The 27765-nt window shown below is 47.3% G+C and overlaps 1 protein-coding gene across 2 annotated transcripts in view; it reads right to left on the reverse strand.

Moving 5' to 3' along the window:
• Positions 1-27765, reverse strand: part of EVA1C (eva-1 homolog C) — a 112729-nt gene that overhangs the window by 33719 nt on the left and 51245 nt on the right. The window contains exons 2-4 of one of the 2 annotated variants that reach the window (XM_055567688.1): positions 22598-22794; positions 19274-19397; positions 8007-8159 (exon numbers count right to left, since the gene is read on the reverse strand). In XM_055567688.1, the coding sequence (XP_055423663.1) occupies positions 8007-8159; positions 19274-19397; positions 22598-22794 (474 nt within the window). The remainder of the gene's footprint in view (positions 1-8006; positions 8160-19273; positions 19398-22597; positions 22795-27765) is intronic. The other variant, XM_055567689.1, reaches the window with a different exon arrangement.

Genomic DNA, 27765 nt, shown 5'->3' on the forward strand with positions numbered 1-27765 from the left:
GCTTCCAGTGGGATGGGGGCTGTGATCTGAGTTGCCTTAGATAAGCTCCCTCCAACTGCTAACAAAGAAGCGGCTAAGGGAGGGAATGGAATCAAGGAGAAGGGAGGAGGCCCAGATGGTCTAGATGAGAGAAGTCCAGAGAGGGCTGGGAGCAAATGGGCTGGATTTGGGATCCTGAGAGCAGAGAGTGCCCACAAGACTTGCAGACGCAGCGGAAGGGGCATGGGGTCAAAAGAGGGAGTCCAGCTTTCTAAAGTGGGGGATATTAAAGTGTGCTTACACCAGATGGGAAACTGACAATTCTGTGGGACAAACACGCTAAGTGCGGTTTAAAGCCTTCAGGGACAGTTTACCTGCACCGAGGAGTAGAGAATTTCTTGGCATTTAGTAAGATAAAGAAAGTTCATTGGCCTAGGAAGCCAAGGTTTCCTGGCTCCGCACACACGCACAGTCCCGCCCTTTGGTGCTAACCCGAAAGGCGAGCACCGAGTCGAGGCCTCCACAGGGAGCTGGGGGACAAGATGAACGGGCACTTCCAGCCTGGGTGGGAGAAGGTTGGGGGGAGAATGGATCCATGTACATGTATGGCTGAGCCCCTCTGCTGTTCCCCTGAAACTACCACAACACTGTTAATTAGCTATATCCTGATATAAAATGCTTTTGCTGCTAAAATAAAAAATCAATGGGCATTTGAGATGGTGAGTGGACAGGGACCCAAGATGGTGAGATGACTGGGCACTTTCAAGGACCCTTTCAATTTCCCCCGGACCTGTTCATACCTCAGAGCTCAGGGCCTGTGGGTCTCTGACACTGGGTGTCGGCTCATGAATGCAGTTGTGGGGGTGGTGGGGGGAGAGGGCAGGGGTTCTGCCATGTGACTCGGCCAGGGCTTCAAGCTTTTAAAACTGACCAGCCAAGCAAAGGGCTCAGTGTCCCATTCACAGACTTTCCCCGAGTCAACAAGGCTTATTCACGACTGACCCGAGGATTCCTTGAGCTCTCCATGGGAACCTGTCTTTTAGCCACGGTGTCTGTTAATGCTTCTTTGGCTGATGACTTTTCACTTTTAACCTAACTCCTGAATCCAACTTCCCAGGAACGTAAGGCAGCAACTTCCAGAACATGTCATTCAACCTGCATGTGGATCTACCAACTTCTGCTCAGAAGAACCCCTGATTAATATTAAGTGACCCCACACCGAGGTTAAGAAGTGTAATTCCTTTCTGTAGATAGAGGTCGGGTCATCCGGGGTGCCTTGTTCAGCTAAGCAAACTAGAGGACATAGGGAGCCCCTGAAGGACGTGCAAGGGGTCAGTGATCAGACTGGCCCTTTAGAAGGCTGCCTCCGGCCACCCTGGGGGGAAAGCCATGTCTAGGGACAGGGGGCCTCCTGAGATGACCAGGCAATGGTCCCTTGATCTAAGGTAGCAGCAGGAACAAGGGAGGACGGGGTAGAGACATGAACGCTTGCAGATGTTATATGAGAGGGAAATTGGAGTTTCCAAACTCATAGGTCACTTGCTGGGGCCCCAGGCACGGAGAGACAGGGGGAGCCACCCTTGTGAGTGTCTCTCTACCCACGTGGCAGCCAAGCCTGTTAAAATGGGGGCTAATTAAGACAGGCCAGATGCCCACTTCAGGCTGCTTCTGCCATCTGCTGGGCTGCCCTTCAGACACCCTCCACCCTCCCGACCAAGGGCCTTCCTTCCCTGAATGCTGGGCGAGAGGCCTCGGAGACATGGGAAACATGTTCCTTGTGAACTGGTTTTTGGTTCTCTCTCTAGAGAGAGAGTCTACCTGTGTGGCTAGGACACTTTCTTTCCTTCCCCCACCTCCCCCCCAGATCCAAGATATCACTTACACATGAACTTCTTTTTAAAATGAATGTTTCATTGATTGATTTGCGGATATTGAAGAATCCTTGCATCCCTGGGATAAAGCCCACTTGGTCATGGTGTATGATCTTTTTAATGTGTTGTTGGATTCTGATTGCTAGAATTTTGTTAAGGATTTTTGCATCTATGTTCATCAGTGATATTGGCCTGTAGTTTTCTTTTTTTGTGGGATCTTTGTCAGGTTTTGGTATTAGGGTGATGGTGGCCTCATAGAATGAGTTTGGAAGTTTACCATCCTCTGCAATTTTCTGGAAGAGTTTGAGCAGGATAGGTGTTAGCTCTTCTCTAAATTTTTGGTAGAATTCAGCTGTGAAGCCATCTGGACCTGGGCTTTTGTTTGCTGGAAGATTTTTGATTACAGTTTCAATTTCCGTGCTTGTGATGGGTCTGTTAAGATTTTCTATTTCTTCCTGGTCGAGTTTTGGAAAGTTGTACTTTTCTAAGAATTTGTCCATTTCTTCCTCGTTGTCCATTTTATTGGCATATAATTGTTGATAGTACTCTCTTATGATCCTTTGTATTTCTGTGTTGTCTGTTGTGATCTCTCCATTTTCATTTCTAATTTTATTGATTTGATTTTTCTCCCTTTGTTTCTTGATGAGTCTGGCTAATGGTTTGTCAATTTTATTTATCCTTTCAAAAAACCAGCTTTTGGTTTTGTTGATTTTTGCTATGATCTCTTTTGTTTCTTTTGCATTTATTTCTGCTCTAAGTTTTAAGATTTCTTTCCTTCTACTAACCCTGGGGTTCTTCATTTCTTCCTTTTCTAGTTGCTTTAGGTGTAGAGTTAGGTTATTTATTTGACTTTTTTCTTGTTTCTTGCCTGTATTGCTATGAACTTTCCCCTTAGGACTGCTTTTACCGTGTCCCACAGGTTTTGGGTTGTTGTGTTTTCATTTTCATTCGTTTCTATGCACATTTTGATTTCTTGTTTGATTTCTTCTGTGATTTGTTGGTTATTCAGCAGCGTGTTGTTCAGCCTCCATATGTTGGAATTTTTAATAGTTTTTCTCCTGTAATTGAGATCTAATCTTACTGCATTGTGGTCAGAAAAGATGCTTGGAATGATTTCTATTTTTTTGAATTTACCAAGGCTAGCTTTATGGCCCAGGATGTGATCTATCCTGGAGAAGGTTCCATGTGCGCTTGAGAAAAAGGTGAAATTCATTGTTTTGGGATGAAATGTCCTATAGATATCAATTAGGTCTAACTGGTCTATTGTATTGTTTAAAGTTTGTGTTTCCTTGTTAATTTTCTGTTTAGTTGATCTATCCATAGGTGTGAGTGGGGTATTAAAGTCTCCCACTATTATTGTGTTATTGTTAATTTCTCCTTGAATACTTGTTAGCATTTGTCTTACACACTGTGGTGCTCCCGTGTTGGGTGCATATATATTTATAATTGTTATATCTTCTTCTTGGATTGATCCTTTGATCATTATGTAGTGACCTTCTTTGTCTCTTTTCAGAGCCTTTGTTTTAAAGTCTATTTTATCTGATATGAGTATTGCTACTCCTGCTTTCTTTTGGTCCCTATTTGCATGGAATATCTTTTCCCAGCCCTTCACTTTCAGTCTGTATGTGTCCCCTGTTTTGAGGTGGGTCTCTTGTAGACAACATATGTAGGGGTCTTGTTTTTGTATCCATTCAGCCAGTCTTTGTCTTTTGGTTGGGGCATTCAACCCATTTACGTTTAAGGTAATTACTGATAAGTATGATCCGGTTGCCATTTACTTTATTGTTTTGGGTTCGATTCACCACATTAACAAATTGAAAAATAAAAACCATATGATTATCTCAATAGATGCAGAGAAAGCCTTTGACAAAATTCAACATCCATTTATGATAAAAACTCTCCAGAAAGCAAGAATAGAAGGAACATACCTCAACATAATAAAAGCTATATATGACAAACCCACAGCAAACATTATCCTCAATGGGGAAAAATTGAAAGCATTTCCTCTAAAGTCAGGAACAAGACAAGGGTGCCCACTTTCACCATTACTATTCAACATAGTTTTGGAAGTTTTGGCCACAGCAATCAGAGCAGAAAAAGAAATAAAAGGAATCCAAATTGGAAAAGAAGAAGTAAAGCTTTCACTATTTGCAGATGACATGATCCTCTACATAGAAAACCCTAAAGACTCCACCAGAAAATTACTAGAACTAATCAATGACTATAGTAAAGTTGTAGGATATAAAATCAACACCCAGAAATCCCTTGCATTCCTATACACTAATAATGAGAAAACAGAAAGAGAAATTAAGGAAACAATTCCATTCACCATTGCAACGGAAAGAATAATATACTTAGGAATATATCTACCTAAAGAAACTAAAGACCTATATATAGAAAACTATAAAACACTGGTGAAAGAAATCAAAGAGGACACTAACAGATGGAGAAATATACCATGTTCATGGATTGGAAGAATCAATATAGTGAAAATGAGTATACTACCCAAAGCAATCTATAGATTCAATGCAATCCCTATCAAGCTACCAACAGTATTCTTCACAGAGCTAGAACAAATAATTTCACAATTTGTATGGAAATACAAAAAACCTCGAATAGCCAAAGCAATCTTGAGAAAGAAGAATGGAACTGGAGGAATCAACCTACCTGACTTCAGGCTCTACTACAAAGCCACAGTTATCAAGACAGTATGGTACTGGCACAAAGACAGAAATATAGATCAATGGAACAAAATAGAAAGCCCAGAGATAAATCCACGCACCTATGGACACCTTATCTTTGACAAAGGAGGCAAGAATATACAATGGATTAAAGACAATCTCTTTAACAAGTGGTGCTGGGAAATCTGGTCAACCACTTGTAAAAGAATGAAACTAGAACACTTTCTAACACCATACACAAAAATAAACTCAAAATGGATTAAGATCTAAGTGTAAGACCAGAAACTATAAAACTCCTAGAGGAAAACATAGGCAAAACACTCTCTGACATACATCACAGCAGGATCCTCTATGACCCACCTCCCAGAATATTGGAAATAAAAGCAAAAATAAACAAATGGGACCTAATTAACCTTAAAAGCTTCTGCGCAACAAAGGAAACTATTAGCAAGGTGAAAAGGCAGCCTTCAGAATGGGAGAAGATAATAGCAAATGAAGCAACTGACAAACAACTAATCTCGAGAATATGCAAGCAACTCCTACAGCTCAACTCCAGAAAAATAAATGACCCAATAAAAAAATGGGCCAAAGAACTAAATAGACATTTCTCCAAAGAAGACATACAGATGGCTCACAAACACATGAAAAGATGCTCAACATCACTCATTATCAGAGAAATGCAAATCAAAACCACTATGAGGTACCATTTCACACCAGTCAGAATGGCTGCGATCCAAAAGTCTACAAGTAATAAATGCTGGAGAGGGTGTGGAGAAAAGGGAACCCTCTTACACTGTTGGTGGGAATGCAAACTAGTACAGCCACTATGGAGAACACTGTGGAGATTCCTTAAAAACCTGGAAATAGAACTGCCTTATGATCCAGCAATCCCACTGCTGGGCATACACACTGAGGAAACCAGAAGGGAAAGAGACACGTGTACCCCAATGTTCATCACAGTACTGTTTATAATAGCCAGGACATGGAAGCAACCTAGATGTCCATCAGCAGATGAATGGATAAGAAAGCCGTGGTACATATACACAATGGAGTATTACTCAGCCATTAAAAAGAATACATTTGAATCAGTTCTAATGAGGTGGATGAAACTGGAGCCTATTATACAGAATGAAGTAAGCCAGAAAGAAAAACACCAATACAGTGTACTAACACATATATATGGAATTTAGAAAGATGGTAACAATAACCCTGTGTACGAGACAGCAAAAGAGACACTGATGTATAGAACAGTCTTATGGACTCTGTGGGAGAGGTAGAGGGTGGGGAGATTTGGGAGAATGGCATTGAAACATGTAAAATATCATGTATGAAACGAGTTGCCAGTCCAGGTTCAATGCATGATACTGGATGCTTGGGGCTGGTGCACTGGGACGACGCAGAGGGATGGTATGGGGAGGAAGGAGGGAGGAGGGTTCAGGATGGGGAACACATGTATACCTGTGGTGGATTCATTTTGATATTTGGCAAAACTATTACAATTATGTAAAGTTTAAAAATAAAATAAAATTTAAAAAAAAATTAAAAAAATAAAATGAATGTTTCATTTCACATGTGATCCAGGGATCCACTCTAGCAATTTAATGCATCAAGGAGCTCATTTCAGATTTGATGAGTGAAGTGCACCTTTTTGCTGTTTCCCAATCGAGTCTGTTCTCCCTGGTAACACGGCGGGTCTAGGCGAGGCTGCTTCACCACCGCAGACTGGGGACTGGGATCGTTCACTTCATGTGTCATTTCAGCCAGACTACGGTGCCCAGGGCTTTGGTCAGACACCAGTCTAGATGTTGTTTCAAAGGCATTTTTAAGATATGACTAATATTAGACATAGAGAATAAACTTCTGATTATCACAGGAGTAAAGAGATGGGATAGATTAGGGATCTGGAGTTAACAGATGCATTACATCTAAAATAGATAAAAACAAGGACCTACTGTATGGCACAGGGAATTATATTCAATATCTTGTAATAACCTACAACGGAAAAGAATCTGTAAAAGGTGGCAAAAGGTAAAGAATCCACCTTCCAGTGCAGGAGACGCAAGAGACGCAGATTTGATCCTCGGGTGGGGAGATCCCCTGGAGGGGGAAATGGTGACCCACTCCAGTATTCTTGCCTGGAGAATCCCATGGATGGAGGAGCCTGGTGGGCTACAGCCTATGGGGTTGCAAAGAGTCAGACACAACCGAGTGACTGAGCACACATGTATATAAAACTGAATCACTTTGCTGTACACCTGAAACACTGCATTTAAACTTTAAAAAGATGTGACTAACATTAAATCAGCAGACTTTGAGTAAAGCAGGTCACCCTCCATAACCTGAGTGGACCTCAACCGACCCATGGAAAGCTTTAAGAGCAAAGACAGGTCGTCTGAAAAAGCTTTTCTCCAGGCTGAAATACAAAACTCTACCAATATTTCCAGACTGCTGTCCTGTGGAATTCAGACTCAAGACTGAACATCAACTCTTACCTGCATTTTCAGACTGCCAACCTGCCCTGCAGATTCAAACTTGCCAGGCCGCACAACTGCGTGAGTCAATTCTTTAAAAGCAGTCTATCTATCTATCTATCACCTACTGGTTCTGTTTCTCTGGAGAACCCTAATGATAATAGAAGGTGACTTTGAAGGAATGTTTCCCTGGTGGCTCAGATGGTAAAGAATCTTCCTGCAATGCAGGAGACCTGGGTTCAATCCCTGGAGGGGTGATCCCCTGGAGGAGGGCACGGCAACCCATTCCAGTATTCTTGCCTGGAGAATCCCATGGACAGAGGAGCCTGGTGGGCTACAGTCCATGGGGTCGCAAAGAGTCGGACACAGTTGAGCGACTAACTCTTTCACTTTCACTTGAAGGATGGCCTTTCAGACCTCGTCTTAGCTCCACAATGCAGATTTCTCAGAATGACTCGTTGAGCTCTTCTTCAGCTTACAGGCTCAGTGCCTTGCACAGGCTCTTCTCTCCACCTGGACACCTTCCCCAGGGTCTGCAAGCTCTCCTCCTGGCATCTCTGCTCAGCATGCCCATCACCCCTTTACCCTGTGCCTCCCTGCAGCACCCCCCACCTGCCAGCCTGCCCTCTCTCCTTTCCTCACATGCTTGTACCCTTAATGCTTATCAGCACCTGAAATGTGATGTATTCGCTTGTGCATTATCTGCTTTTGTGTCGCATCCTCGTCCACTGCGGGAAGGTCAGCTCCAGATAGACTGTCGGTCACTAATGACTCTCCCAAGCCTGGAATGGGCCTTGCATACAGTAGGCACTCAATAATGATGAGGTGCAGACTAACTCAAAGACAGACTGATTATGCAAGGGGGGGGGGTGCAGAAAGAGGCAGACCCTGGTGAATGGTTCCCCTCGCCCTTGACTTTCTCTCTAGCCAGGGTACCAGCCAGTGCGGACTGGAGCCCCAGTCTCCCCAACAGCACCCTGATAGCACCCACATAAGACACTTACCAAAGGGGGGGAGCCGCTCGGCTTCCGAGGAGCAGACGTGCCTCTCCTGGGTCCTCCTGCCGTAGGTCGCAGAGTAGATGTTGAGAAACTTGGACTCGTGGCAGTGCAGTTTCAGCTCGTGGTCTTCACACACGGTTTTGTTTTTTAACTCATCTGAAGCAGAAACCAAAATCAGCGGCACCATCAGCTTCCCCAGAAGGACTCCATGAGCACTGCCCGCATCCTGGGCAGCTCCCATCCTCTGTGGGGCTGCACCCCCGGAAGGGGACAGACGGCATGGCCCTGCCTGCCAGGGGCTCTCTGACCCTGTGAGCTTTCTGCGGGGGGTGGGGGGGAGCAATGAGTGGACCAGGGTAGAGACCCAGGGATTACGCCGAGGACCAAACGGAGGAGGAGGAGAGATGTCAGGGTGAAGAGGCCAGGGCGTGCTGGGCCAGTCCTAGGACAAGCCTGGCCATAAAGTGAGTTCCTCTCCCTCCCCACCTGAAGACACAGATTTCTTGGTTCAAGGGAGCCTTTTCTCAAATGTCATCTTGGGACCCACACAGCTGCGTGCTCAGTCCCTCAGTCGTGTCCAACTCTTCTCGACCCTGTGGACTGTAGGCTCCTCTGTCCACAGAATTTCCCAGGCAAGAATCCTGGAGGGGGTTGCCATTTCCTCCTCCAGGGATCTTCCTGGCCCGGGAATTGAACCCGCGTCTCTTGAGTCTCCTGTATTGGCCAGAGGGTTCTTACCATTAGTGCCACCTGGGAAGCCCCCACACAGGTAAAGACCAAGAACAATCTCAGAGGGAGGCCAGCTAAACCTCACCACCCAACTTAACAGCATTCTCACATCCCATCTGTGTATCGACCAGGAGACGGAGAAACTATGGACAAGCAAATTATTTCCTTTTTTAGGAAAGGAGCAAAAACAAGGCACCGTGTCTGTGAACGATCCCTCCCTGAAACACAAGGTCCTATCTCACAGCACGGGGAATGACAGCCAACAGCATGTGATAGACCCTAATGGAAAAGAATATGAAAAGAAAGAATCCCTCTTTGAAGGTGTGAAGAGCTGGTTCCAAGTTCATCAATTCGGGAACAACGGGCCCTCGGGCTGGTGGGGGTCCCAGGAGAGGAAGATTCCAGCTCATGGTTGGTTAGTCCCCAAAGAATTTACTAAAAGTTTATTTGATTAATCTGAGTACCACAGTGAAATTCTCTTTGCAACATTATACAGAGGTGACATTATAAATGCATCCTGGAGAAAATAGAGTTCATTGGGGTTTTTTTTATGGAGCGTACCAAAAAAAAAAAATTCAATTAATTTAAATGTTTACTAATGAAAGGATTTTTTTTAAGTAGTAGTGTTCTTGCCTGGAGAATCCCAGGGATGGGGAAGCCTGGTGGGCTGCTGTCTATGGGGTCACACAGAGTCGGACATGACTGAAGCGACTTAGCAGCATCAGCAGCAGGATTTTTTAAGTAATAATAGTACTTAAAATAATATTAAATAATAATACTATTATTATAATACTAGTACTAAAAATAATAACACCACAGACGCAAAGAAAGGCAATGCCAAAGAATGCTCAAACTACCATACAATTGCACTCATCTCACATGCTAGTAAAGTAATGCTCAAAATTCTCCAAGCCAGGCTTCAGCAATATGTGAACCGTGAACTTCCTGATGTTCAAGCTGGTTTTAGAAAAGGCAGAGGAACCAGAGATCAAATTGCCAACATCCGCTGGATCATAGAAAAAGCAAGAGAGTTCCAGAAAAACATCTATTTCTGCTTTATTGACTATGCCAAAGCCTTTGACAGTGTGGGTCACAATAAACTGTGGAAAATTCTGAAAGAGACGGGAATACCAGACCACCTGATCTGCCTCTTGAGAAATTTGTATGCAGGTCAGGAAGCAACGGTTAGAACTGGACATGGAACAACAGACTGGTTCCAAATAGGAAAAGGAGTACGTCAAGGCTGTATGTTGTCACCCTGTTTATTTAACTTATATGTAGAGTACATCATGAGAAACACTGGACTGGAACAAACACAAGCTGGAATCAAGATTGCCAGGAGAAATATCAATAACCTCAGATATGCAGATGACACCACCCTTATGGCAGAAAGTGAAGAGGAACTGAAAAGCCTCTAGATGAAAGTGAAAGTGGAGAGTGAAAAAGTTGGCTTAAAGCTCAACATTCAGAAAACGAAGATCATGGCATCCGGTCCCACCACTTCATGGGAAATAGATGGGGAGACAGTGGAAACAGTGTCAGACTTTATTTTTCTGGGCTCCAAAATCACTACAGATGGTGACTGCAGCCATGAAATTAAAAGACGCTTACTCCTTGGAAGGAAAGTTATGACCAACCGAGATAGCATATTCAAAAGCAGAGACATTACTTTGCCAACAAAGGTCTGTCTAGTCAAGGCTATGGTTTTTCCAGTGGTCATGTATGGATGTGAGAGTTGGACTGTGAAGAAAGCTGAGCACTGAAGAATTGATGCTTTTGAACTGTGGTGTTGGAGAAGAGTCCCTTGGACTGCAAGGAGATCCAACCAGTCCATTCTGAAGGAGATCAGCCCTGGGATTTCTTTGGAAGGACTGATGCTAAAGCTGAAACTCCAGTACTTTGGCCACCTCCTGCGAAGCGTTGACTCATTGGAAAAGACTCTGATGCTGGGAGGGATTGGGGGCAGGAGGAGAAGGGGACGACAGAGGATGAGATGGCTGGATGGCATCACTGACTGGATGGACGTGAGTCTGAGTGAACTCCTGGAGTTGGTGATGGACAGGGAGGCCTGTCGAGCTGCAATTCATGAGGTCGCAAAGAGTTGGACACAACTGAGCGACTGATCTGATCTGATCTGATCTGACAGACTCAAAAAACTACCTAATATGTGATTCCATTTCTGTGAGATATCCAGAAAAGGCAAACCTGTGGAGACAGAGCGAAGGTTTGCGGTTTTCTGAGGCTGAGGGTTGGGGACATGAAGTGACGATGACAAATGACACCGGAAGGTGTTTTGAGAGGATGGAAATGTTCTGCAGCTGGACTGACGTGCTAGTCGCACAACTCAGTACAGTTACTAAAAAGAGAAGAGCTGGACACTTAAAACAAGTGAACACTATGCTGTGTAAATTATACCTCAGCAAAGACATTTCTGTCTTATTTTTATTTATGTGGCTGTGCTGAGTTTAGTTGCAGGATCTTCTGTCTTCGTTGGCCTGTGGGATCTTTAGTTGCAACATGCAAACTCTCAGCTGTGACATGTGGGATCTAGTTCCCTGACCAGGAATCGAACCCCAGGCCGCCTGCATTGGGAGGGTGGAGTCTTAGCCCCTGGACCACTAGGGAAGTCCTAACAAAGATATTTTTAAAATAACAACAGCTAATATTTAATGAGCCCTTTCTCTGAACTTGGGCCTTGTTCTAGGATCTTGGTATGTCTCAGTGAATTTAATAATCAAAACAGCCCTTCTGTGAACCACCTCTTCTTATCCTTTGCATTTTGCATTCTTTATGCTTTGGATTTTTAGAAAATCATTTGTAGGAAGGACTCATAGATGCTGGATGCTAACTTTTGAACTTTCATCTCTTACATGTGATAAATATCTTTTCTTAGCCTCCCACTTATTTTGGACTTTGCAAAATAAAAGCAGAGGAAAACCTGAGGGGGACCATGGCTATTTCTTTGCATGTGTGGTTCTCTCCCACCCCCATCCAAATATTTTTATAAGAAAAATCATGAAAAAATGTTAGCCCCACTCTATCACCTCAATCCTAGTTTTTTTCTATTTTGAAATGGCAACCAGGGGCACACCTTTCAGCCAGACAAGCTCTGGTGTCACTAGCAAACAAGAGCTAAATTCCAGGATGGGGAGGAAGAACAAGGAAAACTAGCCCACACCTCCCATCGCCCCCACACCCACCCTTTTATTTCTCTCTCCCACTCATGTTTTATTCCACTTTTCTTTCCTGGATTGGAGGTGCAGGCTGATCCCTCAAATCAAAGTTTTCCAGTTGTCATCTGAGGCCCATCACGAAATCAATTTAGTGAGTCACGATTAGAAATTAAAAAAAAAAAAAAGAATAGTTCAGAAAACATCAAAGTGCATCATACAAAGTAAAGATAAACACTGTTTAACAACGGATTCCTTTTAGTTGTGTGTGGTTATGTTGGGCCAAAAGGCAAAATGTTTTTCTTCCTCTGAGTTGCGATCAAACCATTCTGAAATTCCCTGAAGGAGACGGCGAGAGCAGTAAACATCAGGGCAAAGTGGGACAGTGGGACCTTCATATCCTGGAATTACCGATGCTTAAGTCCCAATCTTAAAACATGAAAGAAAATAATTTCCCAGTAGAAATTCCACCTTTCGGTAACTTGTAAATCCCCATGCCTAAAAACACAGAAGGAGCAGTGAGGCCAAGCTTTTGAAGTGCTTGAAGGAAAAATTTTAGTATCTCAAGATTACCATCAGCTCCGGTGCTTTAAAACTTGGGCAATGGTTCCTTAGAACACGTTGATGGGAAGATTCATGAATGACAGATGTAGAGCGGAAAGCAAGTTACAGATGTTCCCAGAATCCCCATCCTGTCTAGGATCTGCACATACCTGTGAGGACCCATCGGAGGAGGAAAAAGTCAAGTGATGACTAAGCAAATGTTTCGGAAGTCCTTTACCCAGCACTGAAATCTTAATAAAGCAGTTTAAACTTAGAACCAAGAAAAGTTTTGTTTTCTTTTTCTTAATAAAAAGAACATGGAGTCTGACCTTGACATTGGAAGGTCTAATTTCGGTGAGTCATATCCGCACTGCTATGAGTTCTTTAGAGTTTTGATGAGCAAACACCAAATCCCACCAACACCGAAATATTGCCTGACTTCAAAGGTCCAGTGTGAGAGACAGCCTTTGATGCAGAACAGAGGGCCCGGGTAGACACACCAAATGAGCCCAAGCACCCTTCTAACTAGAAGAATACCAAAAATGCTAAGAATGCCCTGCCTTGGCAGAGCTCGCCAAAAAAGGAGGAGGGAGAAGGCAGGAGGAAAACCAAGCCTTATCTCAGTATTCCGGAAACTTTTGAGCAGGAATGGTTTCTTTCTTTTTTATCAGAACTTTTTAAAATTAGAAGAGCTTTTTTAAGGTAAGTCATGAAATGCATTTGGTGGTGGTGGTGGTTTAGTTGCTAAGTCATGTCCGACTCCTGCGATCCCATGGAGTGTATTATTTAGTAGTCCCCATCTGTCTGGTTTTTAAGATCCATTGATTAAAGGTGCCAGCCTCGGTATAAGCCAAAAACTCACCCAGAGAAACACAACACCCCCGTGTAAGCCTCCAGTGGTTTGTGTCCCCAGATTACCGGCAGATCGACTCCTGGAATGGAGGGACCTGTGGGTGTCACGTTACATGCTTGGGGTTACCACTGTATGCTGCTGCGTCTCTCGGTTCCTTGGGAATGTACTAACTCACTGTCACCGAAGAGTGACATTTCTGGGTTCTAAAAACAATGATACTAGTAACATAATTGCTGCTTTTCTTGGAGAGCTAGAACTTGTGTCAGAGCTGAGTCAGAGTGCTCGATGGTATCAGAAGAGAAAAGGTGTGGGCAGCCTTTGCAGAAATGTGTTGCCAACATCCGTGTGGGTTTGGATGCTTTACCCAGGAGCCTGGGTGGAGGTACAACCACCCAGGCTTAAAGGCGGCAAATTCTCCCTCCTAATTAGAGGTCGAGGTGTGCGATTCATTCCTCTTTAACGATACACGGACACATATGCCCATCAGCAGCAGCCTTTCAGAGATGGGTAGGGGGAGCGACAAAATTGAGCAGGGCCCTGTGGGACTCCTGGGCATGGAAGGCTTTCTGGCCCTGTTTCTGGTTTGCAGGGAATAGACTCCAGCCTCCATGATATTCCCTGAACTGCAAAGGGCAGATTAGAACAGTTGCTAATCAGAGAAGAGAGGAAATGCGGAAACTAGAAAAGAGCAGCCAAGAAACAATAGTGCAGCCTTGGGGGAGGGTCCTGGTTCCTTCTCAGGGGATACACAGAGCAACATCTTTGAGCTCTTTACAAAACTAAAACCTCCAATGAATGGAAGGTGTTCAGCTCAGTTCAGTTGCTCAGTCGTGTCCGACTCTTTGTGACGCCATGGACTGCAGTACACCAGGCCTCCCTGTTCATCACCAACTCCCATAGTTTACTCAAACTCATGTCCATGGAGTTGGTGATGCCATCCAACCCTCTCATCCTCTGTCATCCCCTTCTCTTCCAGCCTTCAATCTTTCCCAGCATCAGGGTCTTTTCCAATAAGTCAGTTCTTCACATCAGGTGGCCAAAGGATTGGAATTTCAGCTTCAACATCAGTCCTTCCAATGAATATTCAGGGTTGATGTCCTTTAGGATTGACTGGTTGGATCTCCTTGCAGTTCAAGGGACTCTCAAGAGTCTTCTCCAATCCTTCAGAGCTTTTGGAAGGTGTTAGCATTCTTCATTCCAGAGAACACCACCTGAGGCCCGATTAAAGGAGTACAGGCCCTGCACACACCCTAATCCTATCAGCAAGCTCACCCGTGACCTACTGCTATAAAACTCCTCACCAAATCCCCATGCGTTGGGACATGCAGTTTTCTGAGGCAACAGCCTGCTGTGTCCCCCTTTCCTTGGAAAAGCAATAAAGCTATCCTTTTTCTACTTCACCCAAAACTCTGCCTCTGAGATTCGATTCAGCACCAGTGCACAGAAACCAAGCTTTCAGCATCAGTGCTTTGCCCTGCTAGGAATATGTTATTATTGACATTATTTACAGCTGCCAGTGCATGACAATGTTAACATGAAGACAGCTATTTCGCCTCTTTTATTGTGTTTTTAGGGGCTTCTCCAGTGGTACAGAATCCGCCTGCAATGCAGGAAACTCAGGAGATGCAGGTTGGGAAGATTCCCTGGAGAAGGGCATGGCAACCCACTCCAGTATTCTTGCCTGGAGAATCCCATGGGCAGAGGAGCCTGGCAGGCTAGAGTCTACAGTGTCACAGAGTCAGACACAACTGAAGCGACTGAGCACACACATGCACACTGTGTTTTTAAGTCCTCAACAGACAATGCACCCTGCTATTCCCTAGAGCAGAGCACACCCCCCCACCCCCAATCACGGGTATGTCACTGCCTTGCAGTCATTCATATCTTTAGCAAGAATTACTTAAGGACTTCCCTGGTGGTCCGGTGGTTAAGAATCTGCCTGCCAATGCAGGAGACATGAGTTTGATCCCTGGTCCAGGAAGATTCCTCGCCATGGGACAACTAAATCCGTGCACCAAAACTATGGTGCCCATGCTTTACAGCCTGAGAGCTGCAACCACTGAACCAATGTGCTGCAACCACTGAAGCCTGGATGCTCTAGATCCCATGCTCTGCCACAAGAGAAGTCACCACAATGCGAAGCCCACTCACCTAGAGAGTAGTCCCTCTCACTGCAACTAGAGAAAACCCCCACACAGCAATGAAGACCCCATGCAGTGAAAAATCAAATAAACAAATACATTAAAAAATTTTTAAAGACTTACTTTAATCTTCCCCTTGGGATAACAGCTGCCAGTCCCTGAACTCAACTCCCTGACTGGTCCTGTGCTAAGCATTTTACACATAGCACTATATTTTTATTCTTTAGAGCAGCCCTGCATAGAAAGTGTATTGTGTATCATCTTTATTTTACCATTGAGTTACAGAGGCTCAGAACACTTCCTTCCGCTGCCCAAGATCACAGACAGCCCCAAAGCAGATAAGAACATGAACCCTAAATTCAAAGATCGGCTGCAACCGAAAATTCTCCAAAGGGATGAGATTTAAGGACAAGGTGAAGCATGGCACACAATCAAGGAAAGAAGATTCCAGTGAGGACTGCTGATAAAATACTCTCCACACAACAAACACACAAATGTGCCCTGATCTGTAGCCTCAGCCGATCTCCCTGGTATAAACACCTCCATCAGGGTGGTTGTCACTGCACACAGGTAAGGACAGGCCGAGAGGGGTGAACTGGCTCCCGTGGTAAGGCTGGCTCCATGCGCCCTGGGCTCAGCAGTGGGGCCTTTGGACACTCAGAATGTTATGCAGGGACTGGAACTGGGGCCATGGAGAAGAGCCTCTGGAGGTGAGTGTTGCAGAAAAAGAGGGAGGAGGGTGTGGGGACAACCTCACTGCCAACACTAGTTCATAACAGCCCATAGGAACTCCAGCAAACTTCGGTGCCCCAGGTCACCAATGTCCATCCAGGTCACACAAGATGCCCTGGTCTGAACCCTTGTGTCCCCCTAAAATTCCCTTGCTGAAATCCTAATGCCCATGTGATTAGGAAGTGGGATTAGGCATCAGGAGGTGGGGCCTTTGGAAGGTGCTTAGGTCATGAGGGTGCACTCTCATGACTGGGGTTAGTGCCCTTACATACGGGACCCCAGAGAGATTCCTTGCCCTTCTGCCAAGTGTGGTTAGAGTAAAAAGGACAGCTGTCTATGAGAAGCAGGTTGTAAGAAGATACCAAGTCTGCACCTTGATCCTGGCCTTCTCAGCACCCAGAATTGAGAGGAAGAAATTTCTGTTGATTGTAAGCCACCTCATTCACGGCATTTTGTGATAGCAACTCAGATGGACTAAGACACAGGGCTCGCCCCTCTAGTCTGTTACACATAAGGCAGCCAGAGGGGGCTTTACAACCCCATCCAAGGACACTGCCTGCTTAAATGCTGCCCTACAGGAAGACTCTGCCTTCTCCCTGGCCATCAGGGCCCTGAATCCTGCCCCAGCTCTCTGCCTGGTGCTTCTTTCTGCTCCCTCCAGGCCCCTGCACCTCGGGCCGCAGGCTTCTCTAAGGAGTGAGCTTTCTGTGCCCTGACCTGACCCCAGCCAGGAGTTCTTTATCACTTGCTGGGAAAGTCTTCCCTGAACTGAGGTCAATCAATTCCTCCTTTGAGCTTCCTGCACAGTATCAAGGGCACAGGGGTCTTCTTTAGATATTTTTTTAAGAGAGAGGGTGTTTCTGGGGAAAGGAGATGTTTGGCCCAGAATCTAAGACGCGATCAAGTATGGAAAGATCTCAATAAATGTTTTCTGGATGATGGGACAATGGAAATCACCCAAGACAGAACAACCATCCCTGAACCCTCTGCCAGACGTGAGTTCTCTTCCTAAGCAGGACCTGGCCACACCTGTGCACAGCAGTGCTTGGGGAGGGTCTGATGAAGTGACATGGGCAGACAGGCCTCATTGCCCGCTGGAGAAACAGGGCTGCGGCCCCGCACCAGCTCTCCCAGGGCCTGCTGATCTCACAGGGCCTTTTCACTTCTTTCAGACGCTGGTCCTGCCCAGCCTCTAATCATAAGCAGTTTTCCAACAGACAGAAAATGCGAGACACTATCTGGCAGAAGTGTCTAGGCAGAAGTGGAAAAGAAGGCGAAGCTTAGGCAGACAAGGGTGTGGCCAAGGGTGTCGTCTTTTTGGGGGGTGGGGGGGCTCTTTTTTTGTTTTTGTTTTTTGGCTGTGCTGGGACTTTGTTAGAGCACGAGGGATCTTTAGTTGCTGCATGTGGGATCTAGTTCCCGGATCAGGGATTGATCCTCCTGCACTGGGAACCCAGAGTCTTAACCACTGGACCACCAGGCAAGTCCCTGGTGTGGTCATTTCTGAGATCAGGCGCCTCTAAGAGTGTGGGCATCTAGAAGTGAATTTCCTGAGTCTACTGAGTGGGGGAGGAGTTGGTGAGAGTTCCTGGGGGCGGGGTAGACTGGTCTGCAAAGTTTGGATGACTTGCGGGAGTTTGTGATTGTGTGTACCTGCGAGTAAGTGTGTGGCTACATGAGTGACAATGCGTATGTGTATAATACGGGTGTGATAGTACGCATGTGTGAGAGTCCAGCTGTGTGCATTGTGAGCGTGTGACAGTGGGGGGGCACATGTGAGTGTGAGTCTGGGTGTGCGTTTGAATGAATTACTGCATTGTGGGGGCAGTGCAGAATTTTCCAAAATTTCATCCCTGACCGTTGGCTAAATGTTGCTGCTAGCACACTGCTGTCTTTCCAACAAGTTTTTCAAGTATTACCAGGAACCTGTAATTACCTACGCTTCTCTCAGGCCCTCCATGCCTGGAGGTGTGACCTCCTCACGGAACAGCAATTACTTTGGGACTGCAACGGGTTAACCACAAAACTGGTGCGCGTTAGAAAGGGGGGAAGTCAGTGGAGAAAGGTGCAAGACTCAGCATGGAAGAGGCCAGAGACTTCCCTGGAGGTCCAGTGGTTAACACTCCAAGCGCCCAGTGCAGGGGGCGCGGGTTCAATCGCTGGTCGGGGAACTGAGATCTCACACGCTGCATACAATGGCCAGAAAAAAAAAGGACAGAAAAGGCTGTTCCCACCAAGCCCTCTTCTTTCTCTCAGGAAAGACGCTGCGTCGGGATGGGCCACTGAGGACGAGAGCGGGAGGGAGCCAGCTCGTAAAGGGCTGTCACTGCGGGCTCAGGCGGTAGCTGTGCCACCGGCCACCCCAGAACAACCAGCCGCCCCGCAGCTGAGGGGGTGGCGGAGCCTCATAACAAGCCCTCCTCTGAAAAGGAGAACCAGCTCCCCATTTTTTGGGAAAAGCAATTGCAGTCTCTTGTCGCCCAGTACCTTTAGCATCAGTACCACCGAGTTTTACAAACTAGGAAGGATTTTTTTAAAAACTCAGGGGTGGGCTTCCCTGGTGGTCCAGTGGCTAAGAATCTGGCTGCCAATGCAGGGGACATGGGTTTGATCCCTGGTCTGGGAGGATCCCACATGTCACACAGTAACTAAGCCCAGGTGCCATGACTACTGAGCCTGTGCTCTGACGCCTTCAAGCTGTAACTGCTGAGCCCGGGTGCCACAGCTACTGAAGCCTGAGTGCCCTGGAGCCCATGCTCTGCAACAAGAGAAGCCCCTGCAATGAGAAGCCGGCGCCCTGTTCCCCTCAACCAGAGAAGGCCTGCATGCAGCAAGAAAAAGCCTGCATGCATTAACAAAGACCCCAGCACAGCCAAATAACTAAATAAACAAAAGAATTAAAAAGAAGAAAACTCAGGGGCCAAGAGCGTACACAGGTAAGTGTGCACACACACGAGGCTGGGCCCCCGGCACGTCTATTAATAAGCGTTTCAGAGCTGGACAGATGCCAACTGGTTCACTGGCGGAGCATTTTCATCAGGCTATGAATGAAACCGGGAGCCCACACCCCCACACACTCTGCCCCCCTTGGCAGTTACTTACTAGGTTGGCATTTAAAGGAGACCAGGAGGTATTTACTGCTTCCTGGACAAAGGTCAGGTCCAAAAACACGGCTATTGACCAGGAGGTGGCAGGCCCGCTGGTTCTGACACTCGTCCAGCACCTTCTAAAAGGAGAGGGTAGAAAAGGGACAGGCTTGAGAACCACACGCAGCGTCTGCGGGACCCCACGCCTGGGCTGCTCTGGAGGGACGGGCCCCTGCCTGCCTGGCCTGGGGCTCCCATTTAAAGCCTTCACGCTGGTATCAGCTGAGTCTAAGACGGAAGCACCCACACGGGGCTGATCAGATTGGCTCCCGGTCTGCCCATAGCTCCTCACAAAAGAATATCTGCTCCAACAGCGCCAGGCCTCCCACAGAAAACCAGTCTCCAATTAGCCTTGCCTGGCACCACTACTGAAGTTCTGGCAAAAGAGTGACATCGTGGAGGCTCCTGGGGCATAAGCTATATCAAGGTACCATAGAGGGTGGACTGGAAGAAACGCAGATGTCCACCCCTACCCACCACGGCTGTGTGAAACAATCACAGCTACGCATCCTTAGAAACCCCCAACACAGGTCACAGGAACCGTTAGCATTTGGAAGACTCCTGGGCTTCCCCGGTGACTCAGATGGTAAAAGAATCCACCTGCAGGGCAGGAGACCTGGGTTCGATCCCTGGGTTGGGAAGATCCCCTGGGGAAGGGAATGGCTACCTACTCCAGTATTCTTGCCTGGAGAATCCCAGGGACAGAGGAGTCTGGAGGGCCACAGTCCATGGGATCACAAAGAGACAGACACGACTGATCCAGTTTTTGGAAACCCCGACCCAAATGCAGGTCAACACATGAAAATTAAAAAGTTGATCCTTACCCTCACCAACTTCAAGGACATAGGACCCACCCACTTCTGAGCGGTATCCCACCCAGTGGAACACTCAGGCTTTCTGTTAAGCCTCTGGCTTTAAACCCTTTCCTTCAAGCCTCTCCTGACCTTTCCCAGGCTGATCACACCTTTGTGAGTGAGTCTGCTCTGGGCAAGCTCGGGGACCACCCACCACTGGGTCACAGGTAGGCCCCCATCCCACTGCTGCCCTCCCAGTTCCCACATGGGTCAGGACCCACCCCCCCTCCACCACCACCGCCGGTCATGAACACAGAGGTCCTCCACACCAAGAACAGGAAAAACGCTCCTAAGAATCTACTTATTCCTGTTGGACTGAATTTAGTGCCAATTCACAAGCCTGTCTGGAGTCACTGTTTTCTCACAGTCGCCCATGGAATATCCCCGTGAAGGATGCTGGCCCTACCAGGTATTCTCTGTCACCTTAGGGGCCTCACAGTTGTGCATAAAATCAGGAAAAATGCCAGGGAAACCCCCAAGGACCCCCAAAGGATGGTGCATATTCCTTGGCTGAGGGAATCATCAGCCGTTGCATGGCTCCTTGTGTTACAACCACGGGACCCAAGGCAGCGCTCTTTCCAAAGTGTGTCAGAGCTGAGAGGTGCAGGGAGGGGACTTCCTGTAGCCATTTAGTCTCGGGATGAGGTAGGATGGGAAGGTGTCACCCTGTTCCCTCCTACGTTGGGCAACCGCCCTCTGAGGAAGCCCCTTGCATCAGCTCTCAAAACACAGGTTAAGAGAGGAAAGAATCTCTTAACCTCTGGAGGAAAAAGAGCAGCGTGCAGGGATGCTTCTGGCAAACGAGCCCTCTGAACAACATCCGGACTGTGTTTACAAATGCTGAGTTGTCTGCCTGGTTACGGGAACATCCTCTTCCCTCGGGGTTGCCTGGCAGAGGCAGGCGCCCAGATCAGAGGATGAGGTTAGTGCCCGCGTGTGCCAGGAGTTCATACCTCCCCAAAGTAGGCACTTCCGCCTTGGTGGCACTGGTCATTGTTCTTTGAAAGCCCAGGGAAAAGCCTGGCACCAGGGAGGTGGGCATGGGCTGCTGGACCTAGGAATAGGGACATTTTCAGCGTACGGGGAAGGGCTGGAGGGAAGGTGGGGCATGCAAGGAAAGGAAATGCTCGTCTCCAGAAGAAACATGTTGTCTCTCCTCAGGGCATGGAAACCAGGGGATTCATTCAAACACATTTATGTGGTTTCTTGGTGGGTGTCTTCACCAATCACGTGACCACCCAGATACTACAGTGCTTGGCATGAAGCAATAAATAGTCCAGGCAACAGAAAAAACCTTACGTTATCACATTAGGTTTGTTTCTCCTCTTCCAGCCTTAGGGAGAGCTGTGCCGTGTTGAAGCTGATTCTATTTCTCCCCAATCCTCTTCGGAAATTTACCATTACTCTCATTTCTCACAACAGACAAAAATCAAGCTGACATCTAATTCACCAGCTACTCTAACCGCCTTGACATCAACGGTTCATTGGGAACTTTGGAGGCATTAAAAAAAAAAATACAAACCCAACTGACTCCATAACCTTGGCCAACTAGTTATAGATGTTGAGGGGGCCAGGAAAGCAGGATGGAGGTTGTTTGGGTAACTGAAAGCAAGAATAGTTGAAAGTCATCATGGATACTGGGGTTGGCCACAAGGGTTCTTTCAGGTTTTCTGTACGCTGTTACAGAATGCATTAGTTTTGACCTCCTCGTAGACCAAGTATTTCCCCAATGCCAATCGAAAAAAGAATGAGTCATCTTCACACCTCCACCCCCAATTCCTGGTACTATCAAGAGTAAACCAGCAGAGACTGGTCAACAGAGATCCAAACAGTAAACCAGCAGAGACTGTTCAACATAGATCCAAACAGTAAACCAGCAGAGACTGCTCAACATAGATCCAAACCAGAATAACATGATTATCTACAACTGGAGAAGCAAACCCTAAAAAATAACAAAGATAATTATTGATATTCCTCTTCCTTGAGTGCACTCTCTAAGAATCTGACCATGACCTCTGATGTCTGCCTTGCGGTTTCTACTAAAGGAGGCATGGCCTTTCCTTGTCTCCTAGGGGTGGGGTGGGGGGTGGAGGGGCTAATGAGAGATGTTAAGCCTCGAGGTTGAAACCCCGCATAATGGTATGACTTAGCTTTAATGCAGGGAGCAGCGTGCCTTTGAATAAATTCATTCTGCAAGTGTATCAAGGGAGGGCTCCAATAAGTAGGCATTCTATATAGACTCAAAAGCAAAGACTAGCTCACTTGCCAAATTGGTGATCTGTCTACACGGAGGTTTTCAGAGATCAGGTTTGCTTGGCGTGAACTGTGGAATCACAAGTACATACACAGAGAGAGAGACAGACAGGCAGAGGCAGAGAGATAGAAAACCATTTTGTCATCTTAGAACATCTTAGGAAAGGCAATACCTGCAGTGTGGTGGGCACCACACAGGTTAGGCTGTCTTCCCTCTGGGAGGCAGGCTGCTGCGGACTACACTTTTGGTAATCTTGCCCATAAAATGCCGACTGGACACTTATCGTGGAATGCCGAGGACACTGCAGATTCAAATGGTCCCCATCACAGGCATAGGCGGTGTGGTTTTGCAGGAGTTTGGTTAGGTAACCTGGAAAATATTCAGCTAGGTTACAAGGGGTATAGGAGTTCACCACTCCTTCATGGATTTCGGAGAGGGAGGACCTCAGCTCCCCCGGGGCGGGGGCTGGGCAGTGCAGAAGGTGTGGGCGGGGCTTCATCCCCTGTGGGCGGGGCTTTCTCCCTTGCTCCCCGGGACAGGACATCAGACAGAGCTGGGGGCCGAAAGGGAGCAGACGCTGGCTTTTCTGTCTGGGCTGGAGCCCTTGGTCTGGGCTGGCCCGTGGCAAGGCTCCGAGAGCGTATTCCCTCCAGGAAGCACTGAAGGGCTGGCCAGGAGGCAAGAAGTCCTGAAGCATCTCTATAACATAGGAAGAAATGGCTAGTGGATGTCCCTGGGGCATGTAAATGCCTGTCCTGAGGGAGACTTGGCTTCTCTGATCTCCCACTAGCTGGGCCAGGCCTTCCTGGAGTGAGGGGATGCCCATTTTATTTTAGAAAACCAGTCCTGGGCCTGCCTCTGTCCTGGAGAAGAAAGCAAGGCAGGCATCCTGCCTAGGGTAAGGGACTTCTCTGAAGGGAGGGGAGAGGGGATGGTCGGGCTCCGTTATGGGTCCAGCAGTGTCTCCCCCCAAATTGACCTTCACCAGGAACCTCAGAATGTGACCTTATTTGGACACAGGGTCATGGCAGATGTAATTAGTGAAGCTGAGATCAGGAGTGAGAAGGTCCCTGAATCCTATATGACTGGTGTCCTGACGAGAAGAGAGGAAGACACAGGGCGGCAGTCATGTAAAGACTACAGTGATGTCTCTGCAAGCCAAGAACCTCCAGGGTGGTCAGGAGCCAATGGGAGCTGGAAGATAGTAGGAAAGATTCTTTTTTTTTTTAGTTAAAAAAAATGTGTGTGTGTGTGTGTGTGTGTGTTTGGCTGTGCTGCACAGTCTGTGGGATCTTAGTTCCCTGACCAGGGATCAAACCTGTGTCACCTGCAATGGAAGCTCAGAGTCTTAACCCCTGGACCACCAGGGAAGTCCCAGGAAAGATTCTTCCTGAGAAACTTTGAAGACAGCACGACCCTGCTGACACCTGATCTAGACTTCTGGCTTCCAGAACTATGAGAGAATGTATTTCTACGGTTTTCAGTCATCTGAGTTCACAGTCATTTGTTACAGCAGCCCCAGGAGACTTATACCAGCTCCCTGTCGCCACACCTCCAGCGAGGCTGGCTCAGTCGAAAAGGCCTTGGGCTCGGAGGAGCTGTGGCCGGCCTGGCAGGTACCAGCGGCCTGGACATTTTCTCAGAAAGGAGGAAGGAAGGTTCATCTGAGATGCAGATTCCTTTCCTCCTTCTCACACCTCATGAGGTCAAACGCGAGGCGGCTGGGAGGGAAGCCAGGGACTTTCTGGGGAGGTGTGTGGGAGATGGTTTGGCAGCGTCAGCCTTCGAGGGGAGGAAGGGGTGTGGAGGAAGGCAGCCTCCAAGCGCCCCAGTCCCCACAGGGATGGGCCGTGCTCGAGCTATTCCTGCTTTGGTTTCAAAATCCTCTCTGAACTATCATGATTGACAAAAGGTGCCCAGTCCAGCTCCCTGGGCTCCCCTGATGGTCACTGAGAAGGGACTCAAATGCTCGGCCCTAGGTGGGGCTCACCTGCCAAAGCACACCTGCCCAGTGTGAAAGCGAAGACTGGGCGCCCTCACCAGCACTCTGCATCCAGACCTTAGGTGTCCGGCTGTAATTACTTTTTTCCTTCCCACCCACGACCACCATCATAAGACCGGCCAAGGAATCAGCCACCCCAAATTAACTTCACTTAGAGAAGTAAAGTCTAGCTTTGAGCAGCAAAAAGTCCTGTGAATCGGGGCTTCCCAGGTGACATTAGCGGTAAAGAACCCGCTTGCCAATGCAGTAGATGTAAGAGATGTGGGTTTGACCCCTGGGTCAGGAAGATCCTTGGGAGGAGGGCACGGCAACCCACTCCAGTATCTTTGTCTGGAGAATCCCGTGGACAGAGGAGCCTAGCGGGCTGCGGTCCATAGGATCACAAAGAGTTGGACATGACTGAAGTGACTTAGCATGCACACATGCATTGTGAGTCAGGATCCTGCTTGTTGGAATGTTGTTACTTATAAGGTGAACCCCTCAGGGCACTGAGAGGGACCAGGCAGAGATCCCTTGGTGGTCCTGGGGCCCCAGGTCAGGGTCATCCTGTAGGGTGCACAGGTGGGCCCTGACGACACCACGATTTATGCAAGATTCTCTGTGGGGTCTTAGGATCCAGGGAGCTCAGGGTGGCTCTGAGGCTGCCCGCAGGCGGGTACCCACCCTGAAGCTTCCCAGACTTGTACTCTCATCCTTGGATCCCCTCGGCTTTGTCAATAAAATGTTCTTGTCCATCATACCCTGTCCTTCATGGGGATGCTCAGCTGGCTGAAAGCTTAAATCAGTTCTGGGAGCATGACCTCAGCTTAGTGTTTATGGTCTGTTCGAAAGGCCATGTGTTACTCTGGCTAAATGATGTTAAGGCCCTGGGACAGATGGAGCCACAAGACCAAAGGGGCCTGATTCCCAGATCGATGAAGTGAATTGCTGCCTGCTGCACAGACTGTCATGTGAGTGAGAAAGAAACTTCTGCTGTGTTCGGACTATCACCTTTCATCACCCAATTTGTCATGTGTTAATAGTTTGTCTTCAGGAAACAAACTTGATCTCCGTGGGACTGTTTGCATCAAAATACAGCCGGATGCACAGCAATGGCCAGAGCCTCCCTGCTACCATCTTCATATCCTGAGAGTGATGTTCTGGAGACAGAAGCTCAATGCACAGAATTGATTAACTGGAGGTCTTTCCAGCCCTTTTGCACTTTGAGGAGAGAGGGGAGCCTCCTTCCCGATACATCAGTTCTGACACTCTACAAGCTCAGCAGTAAAACTTGCTCTAGACTCAGTCTAATTCCTTCTTCGGAAACCTAGGCCTAAGTCCAACAATGGAATATTATTCATTCCTTGGACTGCAAGGAGATCAAACCAGTCAATCCTAAAGGAAAGCATCCCTGAATATTCATTGCAAGGACTGACACTGAAGCTGAAGCTCCAATACTTTGGCCACCTGATGTGAAGACCGACTCATTGGAAAATACCCTGATGCTGGAAAAGACTGAGGGCAGGAGAAGAGGGCGGCAGACAATGAGATGGTTGGATGGCATCACTGATTCAATGCACATAAGCTTGAGCAAACTCTGGGAGATAGTGGAGGACAGAGGAGTTTGGTGTGCTGCAGTCTATGGGGTCACAAAGAATCAGACATGACTTAGTGACTGAACAACAACAACAAATGAAATGAGCTATGAAGCCACAAAAGACATGGAGGAAACAAGATGTATATGATTAGGTGAAAGAAGCCAATTTGAAAAGGCTCCATACCGCACGATTCCAACTATATGGCATTCAGTAGAAGGTGAAACTATGGAGACAGGGAAAATATAAGTGGTTGCCAGAGGTTTGCGGGGGAGAGAGGGATGAATAGGTGGAGCACAGAGGAAGTGTAGGGCAATGAAACCATCAAAGGCGGCACCGCATCAGGACAGAAGCTCGGTATGAACTATGGACTCTGGGTGGCAATCTGGTGTCACAGCAGGGTCCCTGGCCGTGGCAGTACACCGCTGGTGAGCGCTGTGTGGGGTAGTGGGGGAAGCTGTGGGTGAAATCCCTGAGCTTTCTGCTCAATTTCGCTGTGAACCTAAACCTTCTCAGAAAGAAAGTCTATTTAAAAGGGGAAAAAAATCTGGACTTCCTTGGTGGTCCACTGGTTAAGACTCTGCCCTTCCAAGGCAGGGGGAACAGGTTTGAGCCCTGGTCAGGGAAGTGAGATCCCACATGCCGTTCGGTGTGGTCAAAAGAATTTTTAAAACTTTAAAATAAGATAATATAAAACATTTGTATGCAGTTTAAAAAAAAAAGGAAAAAGTTTAAAAACCACCCATGCATCCCCAGGCTAGCATGACCTTAGGGAAGAGAGGGTTAGGTGACAGGGAGGGGACATGAGGGGGAGTGTATGTGAGCTGCCAAAGCTCCTTCTCGACTTGAAGGGCGGCTACGCATTTCACTGTGTCTAAGTTCACTGGCTGTGCACTTAGGATCTGTGCAAGTTTTTGTTGGTAGATAAATGTTTGTTTAAAAACCTTTACCTGCAGCTTCATGACCAATACTTTATACTAATAAAGAAAGTCTAGGAAAAGCCCTTAAAACTCTCCTCTGTCTCTAACTCTGCTTGTTCTTGTTTAGTCGCTAAGTCATCCCACTCTTTGCTACCCCATGGACTGCAGCCCGCCAGGCTCCTCTGTCCATGGAATTTTCCAGGCAAGAATACTGGAGTGGGCTGCCATTTCCTTCTCCAGGGAATCTTCCTGCCCCAGGGACTGATTGAACCCACATCTCCTGCACTGGCAGGCGGACTCTTTGCCTCTGAGCCACCTGGGAAACCCAGCTCTGTGCTTACCATGATGCAAACCTGTAGTCTGTAATTTGAGACTCTGCATGACATTATCCACCTGAAAAGAGAGCCCTGCGCTGATGGTCTAACAGTTCTTGAGTCAGAGATTCCCTTATGAAAGTTAATAAATGGAAGTCCAGGAAACACTCGTGAGGACCGGCCATGGGCCTGCCCACATTAGGGCCCCCAGAGGTGCTTTCTATGCCCCATTCTGATTGGCTGTGTCAGAAGCTGCTAAGAGATCAAAAGAAGGGCAGTTAGAACCACCCCTGCTTTCAGCAACATGGGGGTCATCAAGGACCACTTGGAGGGGCATCTGGGATAGTGAGTGGGTAACGGGAGCCTGTTTAGAAAAGGTTGAATGTGAGCAGAAGTTAAGAAAATGGGGACTTCCCTGGTGGTCCAGTGGTTAAGAATCTGCCCTGCAATGCAGAAGACGTGGGTTCAATCCCTGGTTGGAGAACTAAGATCCTACATGCCACAGTGCAACTAACTCCAGGCACCACAAC

Source organism: Bubalus kerabau, chromosome 2 (genome assembly GCF_029407905.1).
Source record: "Bubalus kerabau isolate K-KA32 ecotype Philippines breed swamp buffalo chromosome 2, PCC_UOA_SB_1v2, whole genome shotgun sequence".
Lineage (NCBI taxonomy): Eukaryota > Metazoa > Chordata > Mammalia > Artiodactyla > Bovidae > Bubalus > Bubalus kerabau.